This window comes from Danio rerio, chromosome 8, assembly GCF_049306965.1.
Source record: "Danio rerio strain Tuebingen ecotype United States chromosome 8, GRCz12tu, whole genome shotgun sequence".
NCBI classification, from domain to species: Eukaryota; Metazoa; Chordata; class Actinopteri; order Cypriniformes; family Danionidae; genus Danio; species Danio rerio.
In genome coordinates, this window is record NC_133183.1 from 60060414 (window position 1) to 60083991 (window position 23578).

The 23578-nt window shown below is 34.5% G+C and overlaps 2 protein-coding genes across 5 annotated transcripts in view; one reads left to right on the forward strand and one right to left on the reverse strand.

The window, feature by feature from the left end:
• rhobtb2a (Rho related BTB domain containing 2a) overlaps positions 1 to 23578 on the forward strand; it is a 290373-nt gene that overhangs the window by 41828 nt on the left and 224967 nt on the right. Inside the window, exons 3-5 of one of the 4 annotated variants that reach the window (XM_073911225.1) lie at positions 4679 to 4741; positions 6522 to 6608; positions 6719 to 6847. The gene's annotated coding sequence lies outside the window, so the exon portion shown is untranslated. Of the gene's footprint in view, positions 1 to 1835; positions 1957 to 4678; positions 4747 to 6521; positions 6609 to 6718; positions 6848 to 23578 lie in introns of all 4 variants that reach the window. The other 3 variants (XM_073911226.1, XM_073911224.1, XM_073911223.1) reach the window with 3 other exon arrangements.
• Positions 17248 to 20340, reverse strand: nkx2.7 (NK2 transcription factor related 7). Its single transcript, NM_131419.1, is given in 2 exon segments — positions 17248 to 17938; positions 19863 to 20340. Coding segments are annotated over 2 exon segments (810 nt in total). The 5' UTR covers positions 20155 to 20340; the 3' UTR covers positions 17248 to 17420.

Consider the following 23578-nt stretch of genomic DNA (forward strand, 5'->3'; position numbering starts at 1 on the left):
GTTTAGGATGCAGATCAACTGCAAAATTTACGATTTGGCCCTTTTTTATGATCAACTAGAAGTCAAGTTATTATTTGTTGCTTTTACAACTGCGACTAACGACAAGACTTTTGTCAGGTAGTGATTTGAGTTTTGCATATATTATATTATATTATATTATATTATATTATATTATATTATATTATATAAATTTTTACTCTGCAAAATAGGTTTTAGTACTTTAAACTGAAATGTTAAACTTTGTTATTTTAGACAGTTTTTACTCTTATTACTTTCAATTTGATTTGAATCAGAATAAGTCAAAACTTACTATATTAGTGAAGAGTAACAGTAGAATTGATGAAGCTTAATTGAAATAAATACATAATAAATAAATTGATATAGCCTTAAAAAGTAGATTTTCTCCAATATTTGCATAGTTAGTTGAGTGGTGCCCTCTTGTGGGCTAAAATCCTCTTTTAATTCTAAATTTCTGATGAATTAAACATACACTACTAAAAAGAAAAAGGTTATTTTGTGGCAACAATGCCTCCATGAAGAATCTTCAACATCCACGGAACCTTTTCATTGCATAAACATTTCTATATAGTGGAGAAAATACTATTTAGATTATTAAAAATGGTTATTTGAAAGACTTTTTTTTTTTGAGTTTACAATGACTTCACATTTTTGGATGTCTCTTCTGTCGATTCATCCTAGAATTAAGACAGTTCTTCCCAGAAGGACAATAGCCACTGAATGCCTGTTATGATAGTGTATCGTGGTAACTCTTACGTATACCTCAAAATATTGCCTCAGCTGCAGTTTATCTTCTGTCGATGGAATAAACATGTCCTCACTGATGCCTGTCATTAGGTTTGACTGGGATCTAGTTTGTGTTGGCTGAAACTCACATATGAAGTAATGAAGGAACTTGTCATCAACATGGAAAAAGCTTGCACCCACAGATCTGTTGTTCTTTGTGTAGATCAGTGTGACTGTTTTGTTAAGGTGGTAAAATAATCCTTACTGTTTTTCCATCAGTTTATTGTCCATGTTTAGAGAAAAGTTATTTGTCAAGTTATTCTTACACTTGGTTAAAGGAATAATTAGCTGTCATGCATGAAATTGTAGTTATTTATCAAACATTTCCCAAGTGATGTTAACCAGAGCAAGGACATTGTCGTTGTCTTTTTTTCTATAATTATTTTCTTCTGGAGAAAATCTTTTTTTTTTTTGTTTGACTGAAATTAAGCAGTTTTCTTTAAAAAAAAGAAAAAGTCAGTATTATTAATTCGCTTAAGATTAGCTCCTTTGTCCAATGACTTACCTATTTAATCTAGTTAAGCCTTTGAATTTCTATTTAATATGAATACTAGTATTTTGCAAAACAACTAGTGAAATATTATGTCATGCCATCAAGACAAAGACGAAGAAATTCGTTTTTAGAAATTAATTATTCATTTATTTATATTTATTTTCCTTCGGCTTAGTCCCTTATGTATCAGGGGTTGCCACAGCGGAATGAACCGCCAGCTATTCCAGCATATGTTTTATGCAGCGGTAACCCTTTCAGCCGCATTAGTATACAAATTACAAATTCAGAAACGTTTATGATAAAAATAAGACCATTTACCATAAAAATATAAAGCAGCACCAACTCTTATGTTCATGGTGTCTGTTTTTGATGGGAATGAGTTGCTTTTGAGAACGTCTTCATGTAACTGGGTTTTTCAAACAGCAGAGGGAGCCACAAGACAGCATTTTATACCATACTTGAACATTTAACTACTTTAACATGAGGCACTTCAGGTTGCTCATTTAGTAAGTTTTTTTTTCTTCTTTTCACTTCCAAGGTGACAGTGGCTCGGTGGTTAGCACTGCAAGAAGGTCGTTGGTTTAAGTCCCGGCTGGGCCAGCTGGCATTTCTGTGTGGAGTGTGCATGTTCTCCTTGTGTTGGCATTGGTTTCCTCCAGGTGCTCCGCTTTCTTATATCTAAATACATGCGCCATAGATTATTTAAATAAACTAATTTGGCCATAGTGTGTGTGTGTGTGTGTATGTGAGAGAATGAGTGTGTATGGGTGTTTTCCAGTACTGGGTTGCAGCCGGAAGGGCATCTGCTGTGTAAAACATAAGCTAGATAAGTTAGGAAAATAAATAAATGGTTAAAAAGGTCTAAATTTGTGAAACTTACTCTGACATTTTTAATGTAAATGTTAAGTGTAAGTGCAATGTTAGGACTTTTACGGCACTATATGTACTGGGGTGTGAATTACACTGTAAAAAAGATCAATAAATTAACAGTTTTTCATATTTTGTAATGAATGTTTTTAGATTTTTCCCCCATTTATGCTTAAGAAAGGCATTGTGACATTAATCTTTCTTCCAACAACTTTTAACCTTAAAAAGGTCCAAAAAAATATTGTTTTATACAAATACATGGTACCAAATATATTTTGCTGTATATTTTTCAAACAAAAACAGCGTACACCGTGTGGATTTGAGCCCAACTCTTTCAATCTCCAGGCACAAAAAAAATAAATCCTCAATAGGTTTGACGAATGGAGAATATAGAGGGAGACAAATAACTAAAAAACGTGGGTGGGCAGTGAACCAGATGAGCTCTGATTTCTAAATATGTGCGACAGGTGGTTACCTATGTGATGAGTTAGTGTGCAAAGTAGGGCGACTGACTTTACAATTTTGAATGACAGTGTGTTCCTTGTAAAAACAACAGATTTTCTGCATGAAAATTGTGCCAAATGCAGAGAATTGTGAGTAGTGTTTTGAAAAAAAGTTTGTTTTAAACCTGCCATGTGTGTGTAAAGCCTGAATTGTGCTTGTAGTTTAGCAGAAATGGTTCAGGGGGTTGGTGCGTCAGCTACATGTTGTAGTTATTGTGTCTGAATTACAAGTAATTGTGTGTAAACAACTAAGAAAAACTGTAAAAGATATATATATATATATATATATATATATATATATATATATATATATAACTATTAAAGCATCATTCATTTTAAATCAAGCACGTTTGTACGCTGTAAAAAAAATATACACACACACACACACACATATATATATATATATATATATATATATATATATATATATATATATATTTTTTTTTTTTTTTTTTTTTTTTTTTTTTTTTAAACAGCGTACAAAGGTGCTTGATTTAAAATGAATGATGCTTTAATAGTTTAATGAATGGCCTTTGAATCTGGTGTCCATGAAAGAGTGGGAAGCCTGTAGGAGTTTTTTTTTAATTTTGTTATTCTAATAAAGAGCACAATGCTCAATTTTAAGTGATAATCAGGCTGTATTTGTTGAGTGTAGCAACCAGTGTGTTATAGAGCAACATGAGGTAATGCTTGTCTTTGGTGATTCAGTCCCGGACTGTTGTTTTCGCATGTGACGTGACTGGTCGAGGCAGAAAAGCTGGCAGACGAGACAGATAAAGCGCAGACACAGACAGCAGGGCGAAAGCTTGAGTGACAGAAGCTCCTCAGTCCTGCTGGTGATCCCTGAACAAACAACAGCGATTCGCTCCGGGCAAAAGAACCGCTTCTGTTTGCCACATTGCTCAGATTTAAACAAAACATTCTAGTATTATAAAGAGTTATTTATTTATTTTCAGTCTGACTGATTCATGAAAGATTTTCTGATGCTAGAAAGTGTCCTAACAAGAGAACTCAGTGCTAAGAGGAATGCAATGATGTCAATGAAAAATGAAAAAAAAAAGTGTTTAGACAGTAATTTGAACATGATTTGATTATATATATATATATATATTACAGAACAAACCATTGTTGTAACTTGCCTAATTTACCTAATTAAACCTATAAATCTATTTAATCAGAATACTAGTATAGTGTAAAATATTATGTCATGCCATCAGAAATTAGTTATTAGAAATTATTTGTTAAAACTATTGTTTAAAACATAATTAAATTTTATAGGAAATTAAGAATACAGTAAATGATGTATATGTGTGAAGTATGTTTCAAGTGTACTTCAAATATTAAATGCATGCTTTTAAGAAATGTTTCATGTTTAAATGAAGATTTAATATAATAATAATGTAAAAATGCCCAAAAAATGCACATAAAATCCTTTATAATTTAAGCGGAGTGTGTTAAAAAAAATAGCTGAACTCAATGAGAGAATGCGCTTATTATTAACGCATTGAAGAAAAGAAAAAGGCGATCGTCTCAATGTCTCAATGGACAGTGATTTTACGCAACTAATAAGTCAAAAAGTACAAAAGCAGCAAACACATTGCATTAAACTTTAATCATTAATCTGTATATTTGGCATGCATAAAGTCAGGAGGTTCAACTTTATCCTAAATTATAACTTGTGTGTGTGTGTATGTGTGTGTGTGTGTGTGTGTGTGTGTGTGTGTGTTTAATTAAATGAAGGTTATACAATGCATTGTTAAGCGCAGAGCTCCTCAACTAAAAAAAGAAAGAGAAATAGAAGAAAAATCCTGCAAATTCTTCAAGCCTTAGCCAGGTCAGAAAATGTAACACAATGCATTACTTATCATAAAAGTAACTAAGTAATGCAAATGGTTACTTTTTTGGGGAGTAACTCAATATTGTAATGCATTGCTTTTAAAATCAGAATCAGAATGCGCTTTATTTGCTAAATGTGCACAAACTCACAAGGAATTTTTTGTGTCTTTTTCAGGAGCTCCGGATACATACAGTGCATGCATATCAACACAAGAACACAGAATTACATTTAAATAAGGCAAGGCAAGTTTATTTCCATAGCACATTTCATAAACCGTGATCATTCAAAGTGCCTTACATAAACAGTAATAAAAGAGACTAGTGTAAGAAAATAAAAACAAATGATAAATAAAAACAAATTAAAATGTGTTAAAACAGGTTTTAATAGAATGAAAAAGAAAGGAAAGACATAATAGTGATCATAGTGCCATCTGGTAAGCCTCGTTTCCACTGCACATGACAAGCGACAGACCGGAAGTCATTCATTTCCAATGGAGAGCAGTCCGGGAGCTGCGTGGAGTTTCGATCACCTCCGTATGCGGAAAATTCGGATCCGAATTGAGCTGCGGATCCGTTGAAATATTTTGAACTCCTGCGACTAGACCGTATGCGACCTGCCGACCGGATATGATGTATTCCAGTGTTGTACAAGCAGATCCGTGCACGTGAGATGAGAAATAGGAGTTTATTTGGTTATTTTTTTAAATTCATGAAAAGTCTATATTAAAAAAAAAACTTTTTTCTTCATAAATGTAAGTGATAAAGTAATAAAACATTTTTTTTTATGTCGTCTCCACATTCCCTCCGACATTTTAGCGATCTATGAGTTTCTGCCATTCATTCATTTATTAAAACATGTAAACGCACAGAGAATAAAATCTCTTGCTTTTGCACACCTTTATTTCGGACACCATGAGTATCAGCTTCTCCCCCACCGTGCACGACAACACTGAAAATACTGTGCGGCTGCCACAAGGGTGCGTATTCTGACAGTCGTGACCAAATGTCGTGTGCAGTGAAAAGGCGGCTTTAGACGTAGCACAGTGCTCATTCAGTAAAGGCATAGCTGAGCAGATGTGTTTTAGGTCTTGATTTGAATGTGCCTAATGTTGGAGCACATCTGATCATTTCTAGAAGGGACAGTAGCTGAAGGCGGATCCACCCTGCTTTGACTGAACTCTTGGAATTTCTAACTTGATCCCAATGATCTGAGTGATCTGTTTGGTTTGTACTGAGTGAGCTTATCTGTAATGTATTGAGGTCTAAGGAAATTTGCTGTGTTTTATAGCCAAGTAATAATACTTTAAATGTATTTTTGGGAAGGCCGATGAGAAGTATGCCGATCTAGTTACTGCTTTGACATGGCTACCGAAAATCAGATCTCACTCTAGAATCACACCAAGATTCTTGACCTTATTTTTTGTTGTTTGACCTTTAGAGCCAAGGTTCTCATTCACCTTGAGAACATAATCTCTGTTTCCAAATGCAATGACTTCAGTTTTCTCTTTGTTTAACTAAAGAAAGTTTTGGCACATCCAACTGTTAATTTCATCAGTTTATTGGCAGATGATGTCAATGGGGCTGAAGTCATTATAAGTAAGTAGATCTGAGTGTCATCAACATAGCTGTGGTAGGAGATTTGGTTCTTTCGCATGATTTGGCTCAGTGAGCGCATAAGGGTTGAATAAGTGAAAAAATAAATTTTAAAAAGTCTGAATTTAATACATTCAGTTTGCATACATGCAACTGAACAAATAAGAAATTAAAATATTTATATAAAAGTATTTACAATTAAGTGGCTTTAATGGTTACAAACACCATAAACTGTACTTGACCTGTATGCTTACGACCATAAGAAAGCAGCTGATGTGATGCTTACGTTGGAGATGGTCTGAGGGTAAAAACTATTTTATGTCTTGATGTTTAAGTGCAAAAATATCTTTTTAAAAGAAACTTTCCGAGACACTGGGTATAATAATAACCCGAGTGTGTGTCTTTCTGTCTGACCCTGCGTAAAGGTAAATCACTCGATCACATGGATGAGCTGGAGACACTCTTCCTCCATTAGAGGGAATCAAGGCAGACAACACAAGGAGCCGGAAACGGTGAGCACATCTCTTCTACACCAAATTAATTACTTCTAAGAAGCCATCAGTGTGATTTAATGTCTACACATCCAGCTTCCTCTACACTACACTACTGTCTCGTCTGCCAGCTTTTCTACACTACACTACGCTTCAAAGCGTCTTCACTCAGCAGCCAATGATCCTCTGAAACACACCCTTCTCCATCAGGACACTTCACTCTGCGCACAATAAAAGCCTATTTCTACAAGATGCAGAAGGTAAGAGGGAAATGTTTGTTCGGTGGATTATTGCAGGTGTAGTATGAAACCTTGCATAAAATCGTTTAATAGTGTCATGTGGTGATATTTTATTCTTTAAAGGTAATAATAAAAAGGAGGAGCTCAGTGTTAATCTCAAACAGATGGATTTTTATTGCTTTAGTGAAACAGGTGAGTAAAGCCAGCGACAATATTGCAGATAAATGAATGCAGGGGTGTAAAGTAACAAATTACGAATACTCAAATTACTGTAACAGTAGTTTTTCGCAGGCTTTTTATTTTATATATATATATATATATATATATATATATGTATATATATATATATATATATATATATATATATATATATATATATATATATATATATATATATATGTGTGTGTGTGTATATATATATATATATATATATATATATATATATATATATATATATATATATATATATATATATATATATATATATTTATTTATTATATATACTTTATTAAAGGGCACCAGTTTTCCCTTTTTTAAGATTTAATATTAATGTTATGGTTCTTCTGAGTATGCCAGTTTAGGTTCAGTTCAAAACACAAGATTTGTCAGATTTGTGTATTATAATGTGTTAAAAGTGTCAGTTTGGGAGCGTGTACACAGCTTGTTGTTTTAGGGGTGTGTTGCTTCACATAAAAATTAATTTTGACTTCCCGCCCAACACAACAAGGGGGCGGAGCCAAGAGCTTCCCGGTGTATGACACTGGTTTAAGATGTTAGCTCGACGTTGGATTTTGGTCACTTTTTCAAACAACCTAAAATCAAGCAAATATCAATGTAATTAGTGTCCTTAGATGCTGAATAGACAAAATTTTGGTCAAAAAATGGTACTTTTACTTGAGAATAATTTTTCAATACTCTTTCCACCACTGCTTAAAATAAAGTGTAACCACCAAGACAATTTATTACACAACATCTTAAAAGTGACAATCTGTTAAAATGCAGTTTTGCTAGAATACTTCCTTCAGTTTGAGTGTGTCTCGCCAGGGGACATGAGTGTGTTTATATATGGAGTCGGCTGAGTGATGTCTCTTAAGTGTGAACAGATGTGTGGCGTAAGCAGTGTTAGGGAGCATGAGACTCTTTCTGTAGATGTCTAGTCTTCATAGAGACAAAATGCCCAAAACATCTCTACAAATGTCATAAAAGCATAGTCAGTGTCCTCTCAGATAAATGCTGAAGTTAGCCTGCAGATCTGTTTATTCTCGCTTTTCAAGTTATTAAATGCTGCCACTTTTCTGTCCTGCTTTAAACTTTGTGTGTGTGCGTGTGTGTGTGTGTGTGTGTGTGTGTGTGTGTGTGTGTGTGCGCGCGTTACAACAAGTTTCATCATACTGTAGCTCATTCATTTTCCTTCAGCTTAGTCCCTTATTTATCAGGGGTCGCTACAACGGAATGAACCGCCAACTATTCTGGCATATTTTATTATGCAGCGGATGCCCTTCTAGCTGCAATCCAGAACTGAGAAACACCCATACACTCTCATATTCACACATACACTCATACTCAGCATAGCTTTAGAGGCTTTTACTTTTTGATGGTTAAATTGATTACTCATGTCCATCAGCCAATTTTCAAGTGATGCGCCAGAGAAAATGTACAAAAATAAGGGGGTCACACTTTATTATTTATTATAATTAGCTTATACTTTATTATAATTAGCTGATGATTGGCAAAGGTATGATTAATATGAATTGACTTGTTGAGGCACAGGACCAACCAGACCAGGCTCATTCTGAAAGCGTAGCCCTATATACATTTCTGGAGAGTGCCAAATACGTCCCAGGAGCTACGTTTTTTTTGCAGTTTTTGTTTTCGCGAATCTACCAGAGGGTGCTGTGTATGCTTTTTCAGATCTCAAATTTCTTTCGCGAGTGCCATTCGTGCCTGCTGTTCTCGCGTATATCCACCAGAGGCCGCTGTCGATTGACTGACTGACCGACAGATCCTTCCCACCCATTCACTTTTCTAAACCCAACCGACAGTGTTTTCAATAGCACCGATCAAACCCCGTTGTCGTGTTGAACTCCTCTCTGCATCTCAAATCCTCCGACATACACTGTGAGATATTGGGCAGACAGTGCAAAAGCTGTCCATACAGAGATAAGCAGTCAGCTGGTAATTGCCAATAGGAACAGTGTCATACCGCCCCGTATCTTTCGTTTTAAAGACAAGATGCAGCCATATGTACATCTGGCTACATAATTCGCGATTTCCAGAAATGTATATAGGGCTACGTTTTCGGAATGAGCCTATATTGGGACTAACTATTAAAAGCCATAACCAAGTAAAGCTAACTTGATTATCCGTGCATTAGTTATCGATTCTTTGACATTTAAAGGATCACAGATTAGCCCCAAAACACTTATAAACTGTCATTTTTAAATCCTTATACTTTGCCGCCGTACCTCAAGCCATAGGTTTTACCCAGATGTTTTTATTTAATCAAACTATTCAAATCTAGTTTGTCCAATTGCTCTTTTATATATTTTAATAAGCACATGTCAGAATAAATATGCCATTTCATCACATACACAACATGTAAAAAGGTCTTGTCGCCTATCCAAGTTTTAGGAACAACAAATAACAATTTGACTTCTAGTTGATCATTTGGTATCAGAAGTGGCTTATATGAAGGGTAAAGGTCTCTAGATTATGCTTATTCTACCAAAATAAAATATGATCATGCCTTGATTTTTAATGATTTAATTAGGACAATAAGGTCTGACTTTGCTTAGACAAAAGTCTTGTCACTGAACAGAAATAATATCCAGTATATATAAATTCATGCTGCACTGGGGAAAGAATGAGTATTGTGTAAATATATGAATATATTTATGCAGGAGTTATCTTGTTTTGTATTTCGGCTCTGCAGAATTGGTTTAGGTTACAGTATCAGAGAGATGTATTACATTTTTGGGGAGCTGAAACATTTCTGTACAATAGCTCCATTTGGAGTTTCAGCATTTCATTAATAATTATGTGGAATGAGGTCAGCTTAACCTTTAGCCCTGAGGCCAGTTTCTACTTCCTTCAGAACCGTGGAACAAGTTTTTAGTGTTTCTTTTAGAGCGACAGGACAGAAGTGAGGATCCAGGCCTCCTGAGTCTTAACCTTGTCTGTCAATAGCTGACTGATCTAGATCTCTTCCTGCGCTGTGACAATGCTTCCGACAAGCATAGACACACATATGCATAAATACACCGATATATAAACACAACTCTCTACACATTTATCTGAGCATGCAATCCGTCACATATATAAATATTCATACTTTCATATATACACAGTGACACTGACACACACATACAGTTTTAAAACAACTCTGTACACACAGTGACACTGAAACGCGCACATACACACACACACACACACACACACACACACACACACACACACACACACACACATTGATTTTTAAAAACAACTCCACACACAGTGACACTGGCACACATCTACACATACACACACACACATATATATATTACATACATACATATATACATACATAAATAATTTCATATACACTCACAGTGACGCTGACATGCATCTATACACAAATACTCACTGGCCACTTTATTAGGTACACCTTACTAGAACCGGGTTGTACCCCCTTTTGTCTTCAGAACTACCTTAATCCTTCATGGCATAGGATGAACAGGATACTGGAAATATTTCTAATGGTTAGGGCCAGATGGAATCAGACGTTTTTTGCAATTTCTTCTGAGAATTTTGGTGAAAATCTGCAGATTTCTGCTGAATTATTTTGGAAGTATCGTAACTAAAACTTAATTTATAAAAAAATATATATATATCTTTTTAACTTTTATTTAATGTTTAAAATGCAAATCCAGTTAGATCCACTTTATTTGGTAAACAAATCAAATCTCTTGTAATATATATTTACTAAACGACAGAAAATATTAATGTACAAACTGCATTGTACATAAATCAGATGAACATTTTAATATTAGTCAAGGATCTTACTGCAATTAATTTAAAAACTAAATAAATACGGATTTACACACATTTACTCAAGTAAATAAACAGAATTAATAAGGGGCTAATAATCTGCGGAATTCTGCACACGCAGATTCCGTGTGGGCCTACCAATGGGCCCAAAGTGTGGCAAGAAAATATCCCCCACACCATTACACCATCAGCCTGAACCATTGATACAAGGCAGGATGGATCCATGCTTTCATGTTGTTGATGTCAAATGCTGGCCCTACCATCTGAATGTCGCAGCAGAAATTGAGACCATTCAGACTCATCAGACCAGGCAAAGTTTTTCCATTCTTCTGTTGTCCAATTTTGGTAAGCCTGTGAGAATTGTAGCTTCAGTTTCCCGTTCTTAGCTGACAGGAGTGGTACCCGATGTGGTCTTCTGCTGCTGTAGCCCATCTGCCTCAAGGTTGGACGTGTTGTGCAGTCAGAGATGTTCCTTTGCAGACCACGGTTGTAACAAGTGGATATTTGAGTTCCTGTTGCCTTTCTATTAGCTAAAACCAGTCTGGCCATTTTCCTCTGACATCTGGCATCAACAAAGCATTTGCGCCCACAGAACCATTTCTGACCATTCTCTGTGAACCCTAGAGATGGTTGTGCCTGAAAATCCCAGTAGATCAGCAGATTCTGTAATACTCAGACCAGCCTGTCTGGCAACAACAACCATGCCACATTCAAAATCCCTTAAATCACCTTTCTTTCCCATTCTGATGCTCGGTTTAAACTGCAGCAGATCATCTTGACCATGTCTGCATGCCTAAATGCATTGTGTTGCTGCCATGTGATTGGCTGATAAGAAATTTGTGTTAACAAGCAGTTGGACAGGTGTACTTAATAAAGTGGCCGGAGGGTGTAAATGCACATCAATACACAGACATATAATCACTACTCATCTGCGCATGCAAACCTTCACATATAAATATTCATACTGTATATAAACTTTTTCTCCATTCTGTCTTCCTGACAAGGGAACATTTTTAGTAATTTCAACTTGCATGAAATGACGAGAAATATTAAGTTAAACATTGTAAAACTTAAATTATTTGAAACCTGAATAACTTGTTAAAACGTTCAATAAACACAAAAATATTTGTTGTCTTCACTTTGTTATTACATTTTTACTGTGTACTTATACACATAATACACAAATATATAAACACAACTCATACATTTAAATGTATCTGTGCATGCAAACCTTCACTTATACTTGCACAGTGACACTGACAAGCATCTACACACACACACACACACACACACACACACACACACACACACACACACACACACACACACACACACACACTTATCTGATCAGTTGAAGTGGCCGTAGTCTCCACTCTGTCTGCCTGCTGCTAAATACTGCTCTTAGCTACGTATATCAATCTGCTAAATACTGCTCTGAGCCACATACTCTTCCCTTATCTGAAGCCAGTGCTGACGAGCCTCTTGACTGTGTTTTCTATCTCTGCCTTCGTCCCGTCCACCTCGGTCTTAAACAGGAAATAAATCGCCCATTAAGATAGGACTGAAGTCACTGTCCCACACCAACCATGAAGTCAATCTGATTGCGCAAAGTATTTAGTCACTATGGCAAGGGAATATAATATTTATTACTAATTAACAGGTTATTTTTAGAAGTGTCTGAAAGACATTTAGCATCTCATAAACCATGTTTACCGTGTTAAACTGAAGGTTAACTCACTCTTTTACATATATGGACTCAAAAGAAAAAGATTTTGCTGCTAGTTCAAACTACCTATTTAAAATGAGCTGAAACGGCACCATTTTTTAAATTGTTTTATGTTCAATCCACTTAAATGTGTTAACTTAATCGATTTGTGTTGGGACAAGATAAATTAATTGTGTGGAACCCTGCATTTTTTACTGTGTGGGTTAAAGTGAAAATAAAAGTGTAATAGAGCTTTACATTAGTTTTATGTATCAGTATGCATCTTGTTTAAAATTTATTTGATTTTTTCCCCTATTGACAATACTACTACTATTACTACTACTACTACTACTACTACTACTACTACTACTACTACTACTACTACTACTACTACTACTAATAATAATAATAATAATAATATTTTTGGCGATGCAGTGGCGCAGTAGGTAGTGCTGTCGCCTTACATTAAGAAGGTCACTGGTTCGAACCTCGGCTCGGCTCAGTTGGCGTTTCTCTGTGGAGTTTGCATGTTCTCCCTGCATTCACGTGGGTTTCCTCTGGGTGCTCCGGTTTCCCCCACAGTCCAAAGTGATCTGGTACAGGTGAGTTGGGTAAGCTAAATTGTCTGTAGTGTATGAGTGTGTGTATGAATGAGTTTATGGATGTTTCCCAGTGATGGTTTGCGCTGGAAGGGCATCTCCTGCGTAAAAAAAAGCTGGATAGGTTGGCGGTTCATTCCACGGATTAATAAAGGGACTAAGCTGACAAGAAAATGAATGAATGAATGATAATATTTTCACCATGATTTACAGAAGACACCCACTGTAATGTCCGTCACACACTGCAAAAAGCGATGCACCTAAAAAAAAAACAATTGAGTAAGCACTGCCTTAAAATGATTAAGTAAATGAACTGTGATTAATTATAAACATTAAGTTAACTGAACTTAATAGTTCTAAGTTGCAACAGAAATACTCGTCATTTAAATAAAATCCACTTGTGTCATTTAATGGGTTTACTCACTTTAAGTAATTGCTTTTTACAGTGCATATATGCACTCAAACATTATTTTGCTGCTTGTTCACACTACTTATTAAAAATGAGCTGAAACAACACAATTCTTGATGTTTTTTTGGCCAAACCTAATTGTTTTAGGTTCAATCCACTTGAACGTGTTAGGTTAACTTAATCAATTTGAGTTGGGACAACATGAATGAATTGTGTGGAACCCAGAATCCTTTACAATGTGGGTTAAAGAGACAAAAGGTTTTCATTAAAGATAATAAAAGTGTAAAAGAGCTTTACAATTTTCTTATGTATCAATATGCATCCTGTTTATAGGTATTTGTTTTTTCCTTATTGATGATGATGATAATAATAATAATTTACAGAAGACACCCACTAAAATGTCCTTCATAACATCAATAGTTTACTAATAAACAGTACTAGAATAAAAGTCTTTTGATAAGATATTAAATGACTAAAGATCACAGTGCAAACAAATTCTTACTACACTAAAAAAATATGATCAATTTGTCATGACAACATATGTGTTTAGTTTATTATATCTTATTAAACCAAGTTAATCATGTTCTAACTTAATTGTATAACTTATGCAAGCTGTTTTAAGTCAGTTTAACATAATATAAGTTCAATGGACTCATAAGGTTTATTTGATTCAGTTTAAAAAATTAAGGCAACCAGGATTTTTTACAGTGTATATTTGTAATAATAATAATAATAATACTGATTTAAATTGCCACAATGTTTCAAACACCAAGGTTTTACATCTGGTAATTAGTAATAGCATTTTGCATGTCATTCATTCATTCGTTCGTTCATTCATTCATTCATTCATTCATTCATTGCTTCATTCCTTCATTCATTAATTCGTTCATTCAATGAATAAACTGCCAATTTATGCAGCATATGTTTCACAAACCGGATGCCCTTCCAGCTGCAACCCAGTACTGGGAAACACCCATACACTTTCACATTTACACACACTACAGATAATTTTAGTTTATTTATTTATTCATTAATTTTACCTCACCTTAGTCTCGTTATTCATCAGGGGTCGCCACAGTGGAATGAACTTATCTAGCATGTTTCACACAGCGGATGCCCTTCCAGCTGCAACCCAGTACTGGGAAACATTCATACACTTTCAGATGCACATACTACAGCCAATTACATTTTATTCAATTTACCTATAACCCGGAAACCAAAGCATCTGGAGGAAACGTGAACATGGGGAGAACATGCAAACACTACATGCCAACTAGCCCAGCCGGGACTTGAACCAGTGACCTTCTTGCTGTGAGGAGACAGTCCTAACCTGAGCCCTCGAGTCGCCTGATGTAATAGATTTTTTATTTTTATTTTTTTATATAAAGAATGTAAAAATAAGTATGTTATTTCAGCATAAATACATATTTAGCCTAAATGTAGTCTGAAAGCTTATGCCATTCATCCATATTTTGACAATATATTTCCAGAAAAGTTGTTTATGAACACTGAAGCTGTTTGAAACTACACTGTATAACAAGATATTACAAAAAGTCATGACTACAAACGTTTTTGTGTTACTTTAACTTATTTTAATAGGTTAATCAGGTGTCGACTTCATTTTAAAACCATGCAAAGTTTAGTCTGATTTGTTTTAGTTGAGATGACTAGAAAAGTATTTTTTTTTTACCGTGTAAAAATGCTTATATAAATGGACGCTCTTTGAACTGTGCATATATCATATTTTTTGTATGTTATTTTATTTTCAATCTGATTTGAGCTATTGTATAGCTTAGATCGCTAAATTAAACCAATTAAAACGAAAAAAAAAAAGAATAAATAAAGTACTGAATGCCATTTTATTATGTTAAACCTGCTAAATGCTTATGTTTGTAAACGTTCTTCATGCATTTGGTTGGTTTATCGGATCCAATCACTGCTTGCTCGCTTTTCAGATTTGATTTCAATCGTTTTCTTGACAGATCTGCAGACAAGACTGAAAGAGTGCCGGCTTGTCTGCGGTTCTGTTTACTCTCAGCTCTTCATCCTGAGTCCTCTGACTTATCACTAGTCTTCAATAGTTTTATCTGTTTGGCTAATGTGTGTGTAATGACAAGCTCATTGGAAAGCGTTAAGATTGTCAGATCTGTTAAACGGTTTATTACGATATTCAGCGCGTATTGCCGTGCTTAACCTTACATTTTAAAATAAATCTGCGGAAAAAAAAACTATTCTGACAAACACTTATTTAGGATTATATCTCATGAAGATCACTTGAGAAGCTATGATTTATTTAGGAACTCATTAGCATATTTTAAAATATTTATGTAACCTAAAAATATCTAAATAATAATTATAATAATTAATGCATGCAGCCTAAAATGTGTTTCACGTGGTAGCATCTAAACCCTTTCGTCTTTCGGTCAATTATTTGCCCCCTTTTGTTCTTTTATCTTTTTTTTTTTTTTCTAATGTATATTATAAGTGAGTCAAACTGACTATTGGTTATATGATGAAACAAAACATTTAATGGTCGAATAGAACAAATAATGGAGAATATACTATTATGTTTGGTCCACTTACATTTGCCTAAAAACGATTAAGTTAACTTAATCGATTTGTGTTGGGACAACATGAATGAATTGTGTAGAACCCAGCATTGAAAAACAAAATCTAAAATAAAAGCAAACAAATGCAGTAGTCAACATTTGAAGTGTTTGTCAAAAGTCAAAATTGTCCTAAGACAAGAATGGGTGTTGTTCAATACTCTAAGGACAACTTTGATGAAAGGTGATGATCAACTCCAACTGTTGACTACTATATTTTCTACTCATAATGCACGAAGTGAATAAAAGATATCAAAATATTTTAAAAATTGGTTTAGCAAACAGTTTGGGTCATCTATTTTATGTTTAATGCATCGTGTCTAAACAACACTAAGGATGAAAAGAATTCGAGAAATTCACATTATTACATACATACTTTCATTTTAGCCTTTAAATAAAAACACCAATATGTAAAAAAATTATATATATATGTTGATTCGTTATATGCTAAAAAAACAAATATAAAAATCAATTACATATCTCACTTTGGGATAGGCCTATTGCAACTTTTCTGAGTTATATTTAAAGTCCATATTTAACAAGCATGACAAACCTGACAGAAACTATTAAATATTAAATGCTTAAATCGTGGATTTATAATACTCAACAAATGGAAGTGTATTTTTTTTAAACCTCCAAATTCTATTTCAAAATCACACATCTCGAACGCTGGGGCGACACGGTGGCTCAGTGGTTAGCACTGTAGCCTCACAGCAAGAAGGTCGCTGGTTTGGTGGTCGGGTTTGTCCGGGTTCTCCGGTTTCCTCCTCAGTCCAAACACATGCGCTAGGTGAACTGAATAAACTAAATTGGCCGTAGTGTATGTGTGGATGAGTGTGCGTGGATAAGGATGTTTCCCAGTACTGGATTGCATCTGGAAGGGCATCCGCTGTGTAAAACATATGCTGGATAAATTGGCGGTTCATTCCGCTGTGGCGACCCGATTAATAAGAGGGAGGAAGCCGAAGAAAAATGAGTGAATAAATTAATCTCGAACGCTATTCATGACAATTCTGGAATAATTTCTAAAGTGCTTTTAAAACAAGCGTGACAAAACCTCCATGAAGAAATGTTATTAAATATTAATTCTTTATTTGGTGTTGTTTTGTAAACCACGAATATAAAAACAAATATATATTTATATAAAATTAGTCAACAATCTAAAGCAAATGGCAGTGTTTCTTAAATCCTCCAGTCCAGTGCCATTTGATAAAAGAGTCTTTAATCCAAGTTCCTCTCTGATGTCTCACCAAGTTCTGATGCCTTCAACGCTTCCCGTTGTCAGATTCATGTCCACAAAGTGATTGGGTATTTGACTCGTGTTGGCAAATGATGGCACAGAAGTGAAGTTACAGTGGTATGGATTATTTCCATAGCTGTTGTAATAGTTATTGTAGGGATATGATACAGTGACATTGTACGGAGCTCCGTGACAGGGTTTGCCATCGCGCACCAGCACAGGCACCGCCACCCTCCGCGGGCCGGCCAGCTCCAGGGATTTATCCTGCCGCTGTCTCTTACACTTGTACCTCCGGTTCTGGAACCAAATTTTGACCTGTGTGGATGTGAGCTTCAGTGCACGAGCCAGGTGGTCACGCTCCGGGGCCGAAAGGTATCTCTGCTGCTTGAAGCGTCTTTCCAGCTCAAACACTTGAGTTTGGGAGAAAAGCACCCGCGGTTTCCTGCGCAGCCTCTGCTTCGGTTTCTCCCGGAGTGTCTCGCCGTTTTTACTGCTGTAACTGGAGTCGGTAAATGGACACATGCCTGAAAAAGAAAGCAATCAAATGTATATTTTATATTCATACACGCAGGAAGTTGTTGAAAGACATCAAACGTTTATTGGGGAAAAACGTGTCCATTTGCAACAAACATGATCTGTCAAAATGAGTTTAGACAACTAAATTTACAACGTAATTATTTTATGTTCGATCCACTTTAATTTTTCTAAAAACGATTAAGTTAACTCAATCAATTTGTGTTGGGACAACGTGAAGGAATTGTGTGGAACCCAGCATTTAAAAACAACATTAAAATGAGAGCAAACAAATGCAGTAGTCAACATTTAAAGTGAATCAAAAAGTTGTTCAAAATTGTCCAAAGACATAACTGGGTGTTGTTTAATAGATTAAGGACAACTTTGAAAGGTGATTATTTACTTTAAATGTTGACTACTATATATTTTTTTCTACTCATGAATGCACGAAGTGAACATTTTTTTTTAAGTTTATTTGCAAAAACACTACTCGATTTACAAAAGACAAACGATTTACACTGGAAAAAAAACACTTCTGCTTGTTCAAACTAATTTAAAATGAGCTGAAACAACAATTAGTAAGGTTTTTGATGACTTAATTAAACAATTGTTTTGTTCAAATAACTTAAATTTGTAAAAGTTAACTGTCTGATCTGAACGATGAATAAATACGCTTTCCATTGTGTGTTTTTACATTGTTTGTTGTTGTAGTTTTACAATTACTCTATGTGAAAATCTGGAATCTGAGGGTTCAAACAAATTAAAACACTGAGCAAATCGGCTTTAAAGTTGACCAAATTAAGTTCTAATGTACATTAATCAAAAATTCAGTTTTGATATATTTACGCTAGGAAAATTACGAAATAATCTTTATTAAAAGCTACAAACATCGCCAAAATATAACAGTGCAGCACAAGACTGCTTTTGTGGTCCATGGTCACAAATAAGAAAAGCAGGAAAGAAGTTATCTGTTTTTGCAAATGGTCTCCTTAATATACCATACCAACAATATAGTCTATTATCTTCCGATTTTGAAGTTGTAAATGAAGCAAATATTACTGGAGTAGCATGTTCTCGAAATCGCATGCCGTTTGCCAGTTATTGTTCAAATAATTTGTGCATTTTTAAAAATTCAGTATTATAAGACCTAATAGCATTTTCATTAACACTTTAAAATAATGTTCCACCAGTTAATGTATTTACAAACAACAAAAAACGAACAATGCATTAATTAAAATATTCATCCTTTTTTAACGATATAATGAAATAAAGTTTTTCATTGTTAGTTAACTGACGGTGAATTAACTAATGTTCACAATCACAATTTGTATTTTAATAATGCATTAGTAAATGTTTAACTTTGATTAATAAATGATGTACACCTATTGTGAATACATTACCTAACATTAGTGTTGCCATGCATAGTTTCACATAAATTCAAGTAACCTTTCCAAAAACCTTTGAAATCATTATCATGAATACTTTCCATTTCACTTCAGGTTGTTTATAATGGAAGACGGTTCTAAGATTTTATATTTTAAAACATCACATCAAAGAATTCTTTTTAATTAATCACTGAAAGTTTCTTTATAGAAAGAAAAAATTGATTTACTGTGGAATCGCTGGTTGTTACTTTGGCTTCATTCTGGGATGAGAGAAAACGTTTGTTGATATTTCTCGTATCAATGTTTTCTTAGTTCTTGAAATATTCTAGCACAGCGACTTTAAAGACTTTTTTTTACCGGTGCCACTAATGCCTAAGCAGTTTTATTTACCCATTGCTTATTTTGTTTGGAGTATAGCCTAATTATACATCATTTACTGTTAGTGGTCTACTGTGCATGTCTAACCAAACGTCTAATTAAAACACGTAGTGCTAAAATGTCATAAAGTTATCTTGCAGTTATTATTAACTGTAAACAATGAACATCCTACTTGTTTCTTCGTTTGCATCCATCTCCTCTTCCGTTGGAGATCCGCATGAGCTTCTGACGATGTCAAAGTCGTCGCATTTCACCTGTTCTCCGGCGATCCCTTTCTCCGGGCTGTAAAGGAGATCCAGACTCCGACTCAGGGTGTTCTGCATACACTGAAGCTGAAGCGACTGCAGCGGCACAGAGTCCTGCTCAACACCCATGAATACCCCAGGGTTTAGCGCTTGCTGCTGCTCCAGTTTCAGGATGTCCTTTACCGAAAACGGAGTGGAAGTCACAGGACTCGGAAGCATCGTGCGCGTGCTTGAAGAAACGTGGAAGAAATGTTCTCCGTTTCACCTTGTCAAGTTCAAAGCAGCATCAGGTGACTTTGAAAAGTTCCTGCAGGCCTACACAATTAAGCAGAATCTTCTTCCTTAAAGTCTGTCGTGGGCTATCTCCTTGCATAAGTCGCCTCGTATCTTGCTCTTTCCGCTGCTATTAGACACTAGTTGAAGGTGCGGAGAGAAGCGCTCTTATCTAATAGACAGCGTCCTTATCTCAGATTGACCCCTCCCATTCTGTGCCTCCCATCATCACCTGTCCTAACTCACAACAGACATTTCACAACAGCTTTAGCTTGTTTACAAATCTCCAAAAGAGCAGAGGTTTTGATGCAAATGACATTATAAAGGTGAGTAATTTAGACTGACTCCATGCATGGCCAACTTGTGATTAAGTGCGCACTATACAGTGCAGCTGCCTTCTTCCCTTTTAAGTTAGCTTATTTTAACCATGTCAGAATATTATTTTACATGGCTAAACCAGACTATTTTATTTTAGAAGAGGTGTGAAAAAGGGATTTGCACGGGTACATTTTTTTAAGTCAGCAATTTGTGGAAGATGACAAACATATTTCTATTTAAAAGAAAGGTAGCTTGTTTTCAGAGTTATTATAGCTATAAAAAAGTCAGGTGAAAATGCAGAAAACGTGCCAATTTAGGCTACTAATGGATCTTGAAGTCATTAACGCAATCATTTTAGATTTATTTATAAATATGGCATTTATCATCCAATCATTGTCTGTATTTAAATAAACAAATGAATGTCACAAATAAGAGAACCTCTTGATATTCAGTGTTTTCAAACCCTAAAACATATTTCTATTGTTTTTTTATTTTGTATTAAGAAGCACTATTTTGATTAATTTAGAATTAAATATTAATTAGTCCCTATTCGTACCCAAAACGATTGAAGCCGATGTTTTTAATAACTTGATTTTGTGGCAGCAGTGCTTCTGAATATAACGTTTTGGGTCACTCTTTATTAAGAATTACAATTAGGTTAAATTGGATTAATCCAATTTAAACCATTAACTAAGACTTTTTAGCTCAAACTAATAATTTGCTGCTTATAAATAATTAGTAAAGAATTGATTGGGCTTACAGGACAGGGTTAGGGACGTAAAATAAGATACTTTATAGCTACTAATAAACTGCTAATATCTTAACAATAATACGCAGGCAATAAACCAGTAGTGGGAATTACTTAAACTATTACAAACTCCTTAAATTAAATGATCTTAGCATGCATGTAATTATTGCAGGCTATACGCAGGGTTCCTCCATTCATCTTCACGGGAGTAAATTGGTTCGTGCTTCAGTGAAGCAAAGTGGATGTCCGAAAAGGTGACGCCGACAGTGACATGCAACAGGCCTATTAGTGTACACAGGCCACAACAAACAGTAACCCAACACCTGATGTATTCCTCTGGCGCCAGCCCGCAATGCTTGACTGGGGTTCAGACGCGGCCGCCGGATTAAACACACCTCAGCTGTCCGTCCATTACCTGCACGACTGCCATTGAGTTAGAGATTTGAAGGAATTTTTCAATTTATTTAGTATAATATTTTTTTCTTCTAAGTTTTATTCGTTTTTCAATTCTCTACAAAACAAACCAGTTATGTATACAGTGATTTGCCTAATTATCCTAACTTGCTTAGCTAACCCGATTAACCTTAAGAACTTTAGGTAGTTAGTAGTTAAGTGACTTCAAGCTGAATACTAGTATCTTGAAAAATAACTAGTCAAATATTATTGTCATCTTGGCAAAGATAACAGAAATCATTAGAATTGAGTTATAAAAACTATTATGTTTAGAAATGGCTTCATAAAACAGAAATTGGGGTGAAAATATAGGCTAGGAGGGTTAATAATTCTGACTTCAACTGTATGTGCAGTTCAGGCTATAGGCGCGACGAGAGATTTATCATAGTTAAGAATAAAAATAAGATCAAAACACAAATGTTCCTTCTCAATTATAATAATGTTAAGGCTGCATGATAATTAAAAAATGCGATGTGTTGCGTTGCAATAACGATATTTCTACATTTGCCTAAAATTTTATTTTTATTAGCTATGTTTTTGAATAGTGTAGGCTATGTATTTAATGATGTTAAAATAAACATTAATATATTTTCAGATCTACTTAATTAAAATACGAACTAAGAACTCAGTCTTTCAGTTTTTCTGACTCTGATTGGCAAGTTACATTTGAAGATAAATGACAAAAAAGAGGTTGGACCTCAGAAAAATGATGGCATGTTTGAAGCCAAAATCTGGTCAATTAGGGAGAAAACCTGATGTTGGGTTATTTTTTTCCCAGTTAAAATTAAACGGCAGCTTTTAACCCAAATAGTTGGGTTTGACCCAACGTTAGCACAGCATTTTTAGAGAGAGTATATATTGACACGTGAATCTCCTCAGATGAAATTAAGCAAAAATACCCGAAGTGTCATAGCTTAAAAGTTCAACATTATATATATATATATATATATATATATATATATATATATATATATATATATATATATATATATATATATATATATATATATATATAATCACTATTCATATAATTCAAAGTTTAAGCATTTATTGTAAATGCTTTATATTTAAAGTAGGTATGGTATAGATATTTATATAGCATTTTTTGTTATTTATTGTAATTACACATTTTTAAAGCCTAAGTTACATTTAAAGTAATTTAAAATGCAATAAAATCAATGAATTGAAATAAAATAACGTAAAATTATAATCAAGTAGCAGTTTAAAATGTTTATCAATATATCATTAGTTCATAAATGTATTTCTGTAAAGCTTAACGTTTACTTGTAATTGACATTTAAATACATTACAATTTTATAATTAAATGCAGCTTTCTTTGTGTGTATTAGGCCAAATAAAGTGAATGCAGATTAACTCAAAGCCTTAACATATCGTCTTATATCACTTTAAAACATATTTTTATAATAAATGATGGCAAACAATAGAAATCATTTTATTGATAAAAAGAAAATACGAGTCTTTCATTTGATTTACGGCGCGTGCAAAAGCAGCAACAAATCCAAACAATTACATTACATTCAGAGATTAAGATCATTTGTCACACCGACACGTTGCAACAAGGTTTACATTTCAGTATTGTGGTTTGGGTGCAAATTAATTAAATACTTGTGGTTTTGTACTTGCCTTAAACAGATCAAAACCTTTAAAAATATGATTAAATTGCTCCATTAAAAGATGCAAGTTTCTATTTCAATATTTTTACTTTTAGTCGTCTGTCTATCTGTCTGTCTGTCTGTCTGTCTGTCTGTCTGTCTGTCTGTCTGTCTGTCTGTCTGTCTGTCTGTCTGTCTGTCTGTCTATCTATCTATCTATCTATCTATCTATCTATCT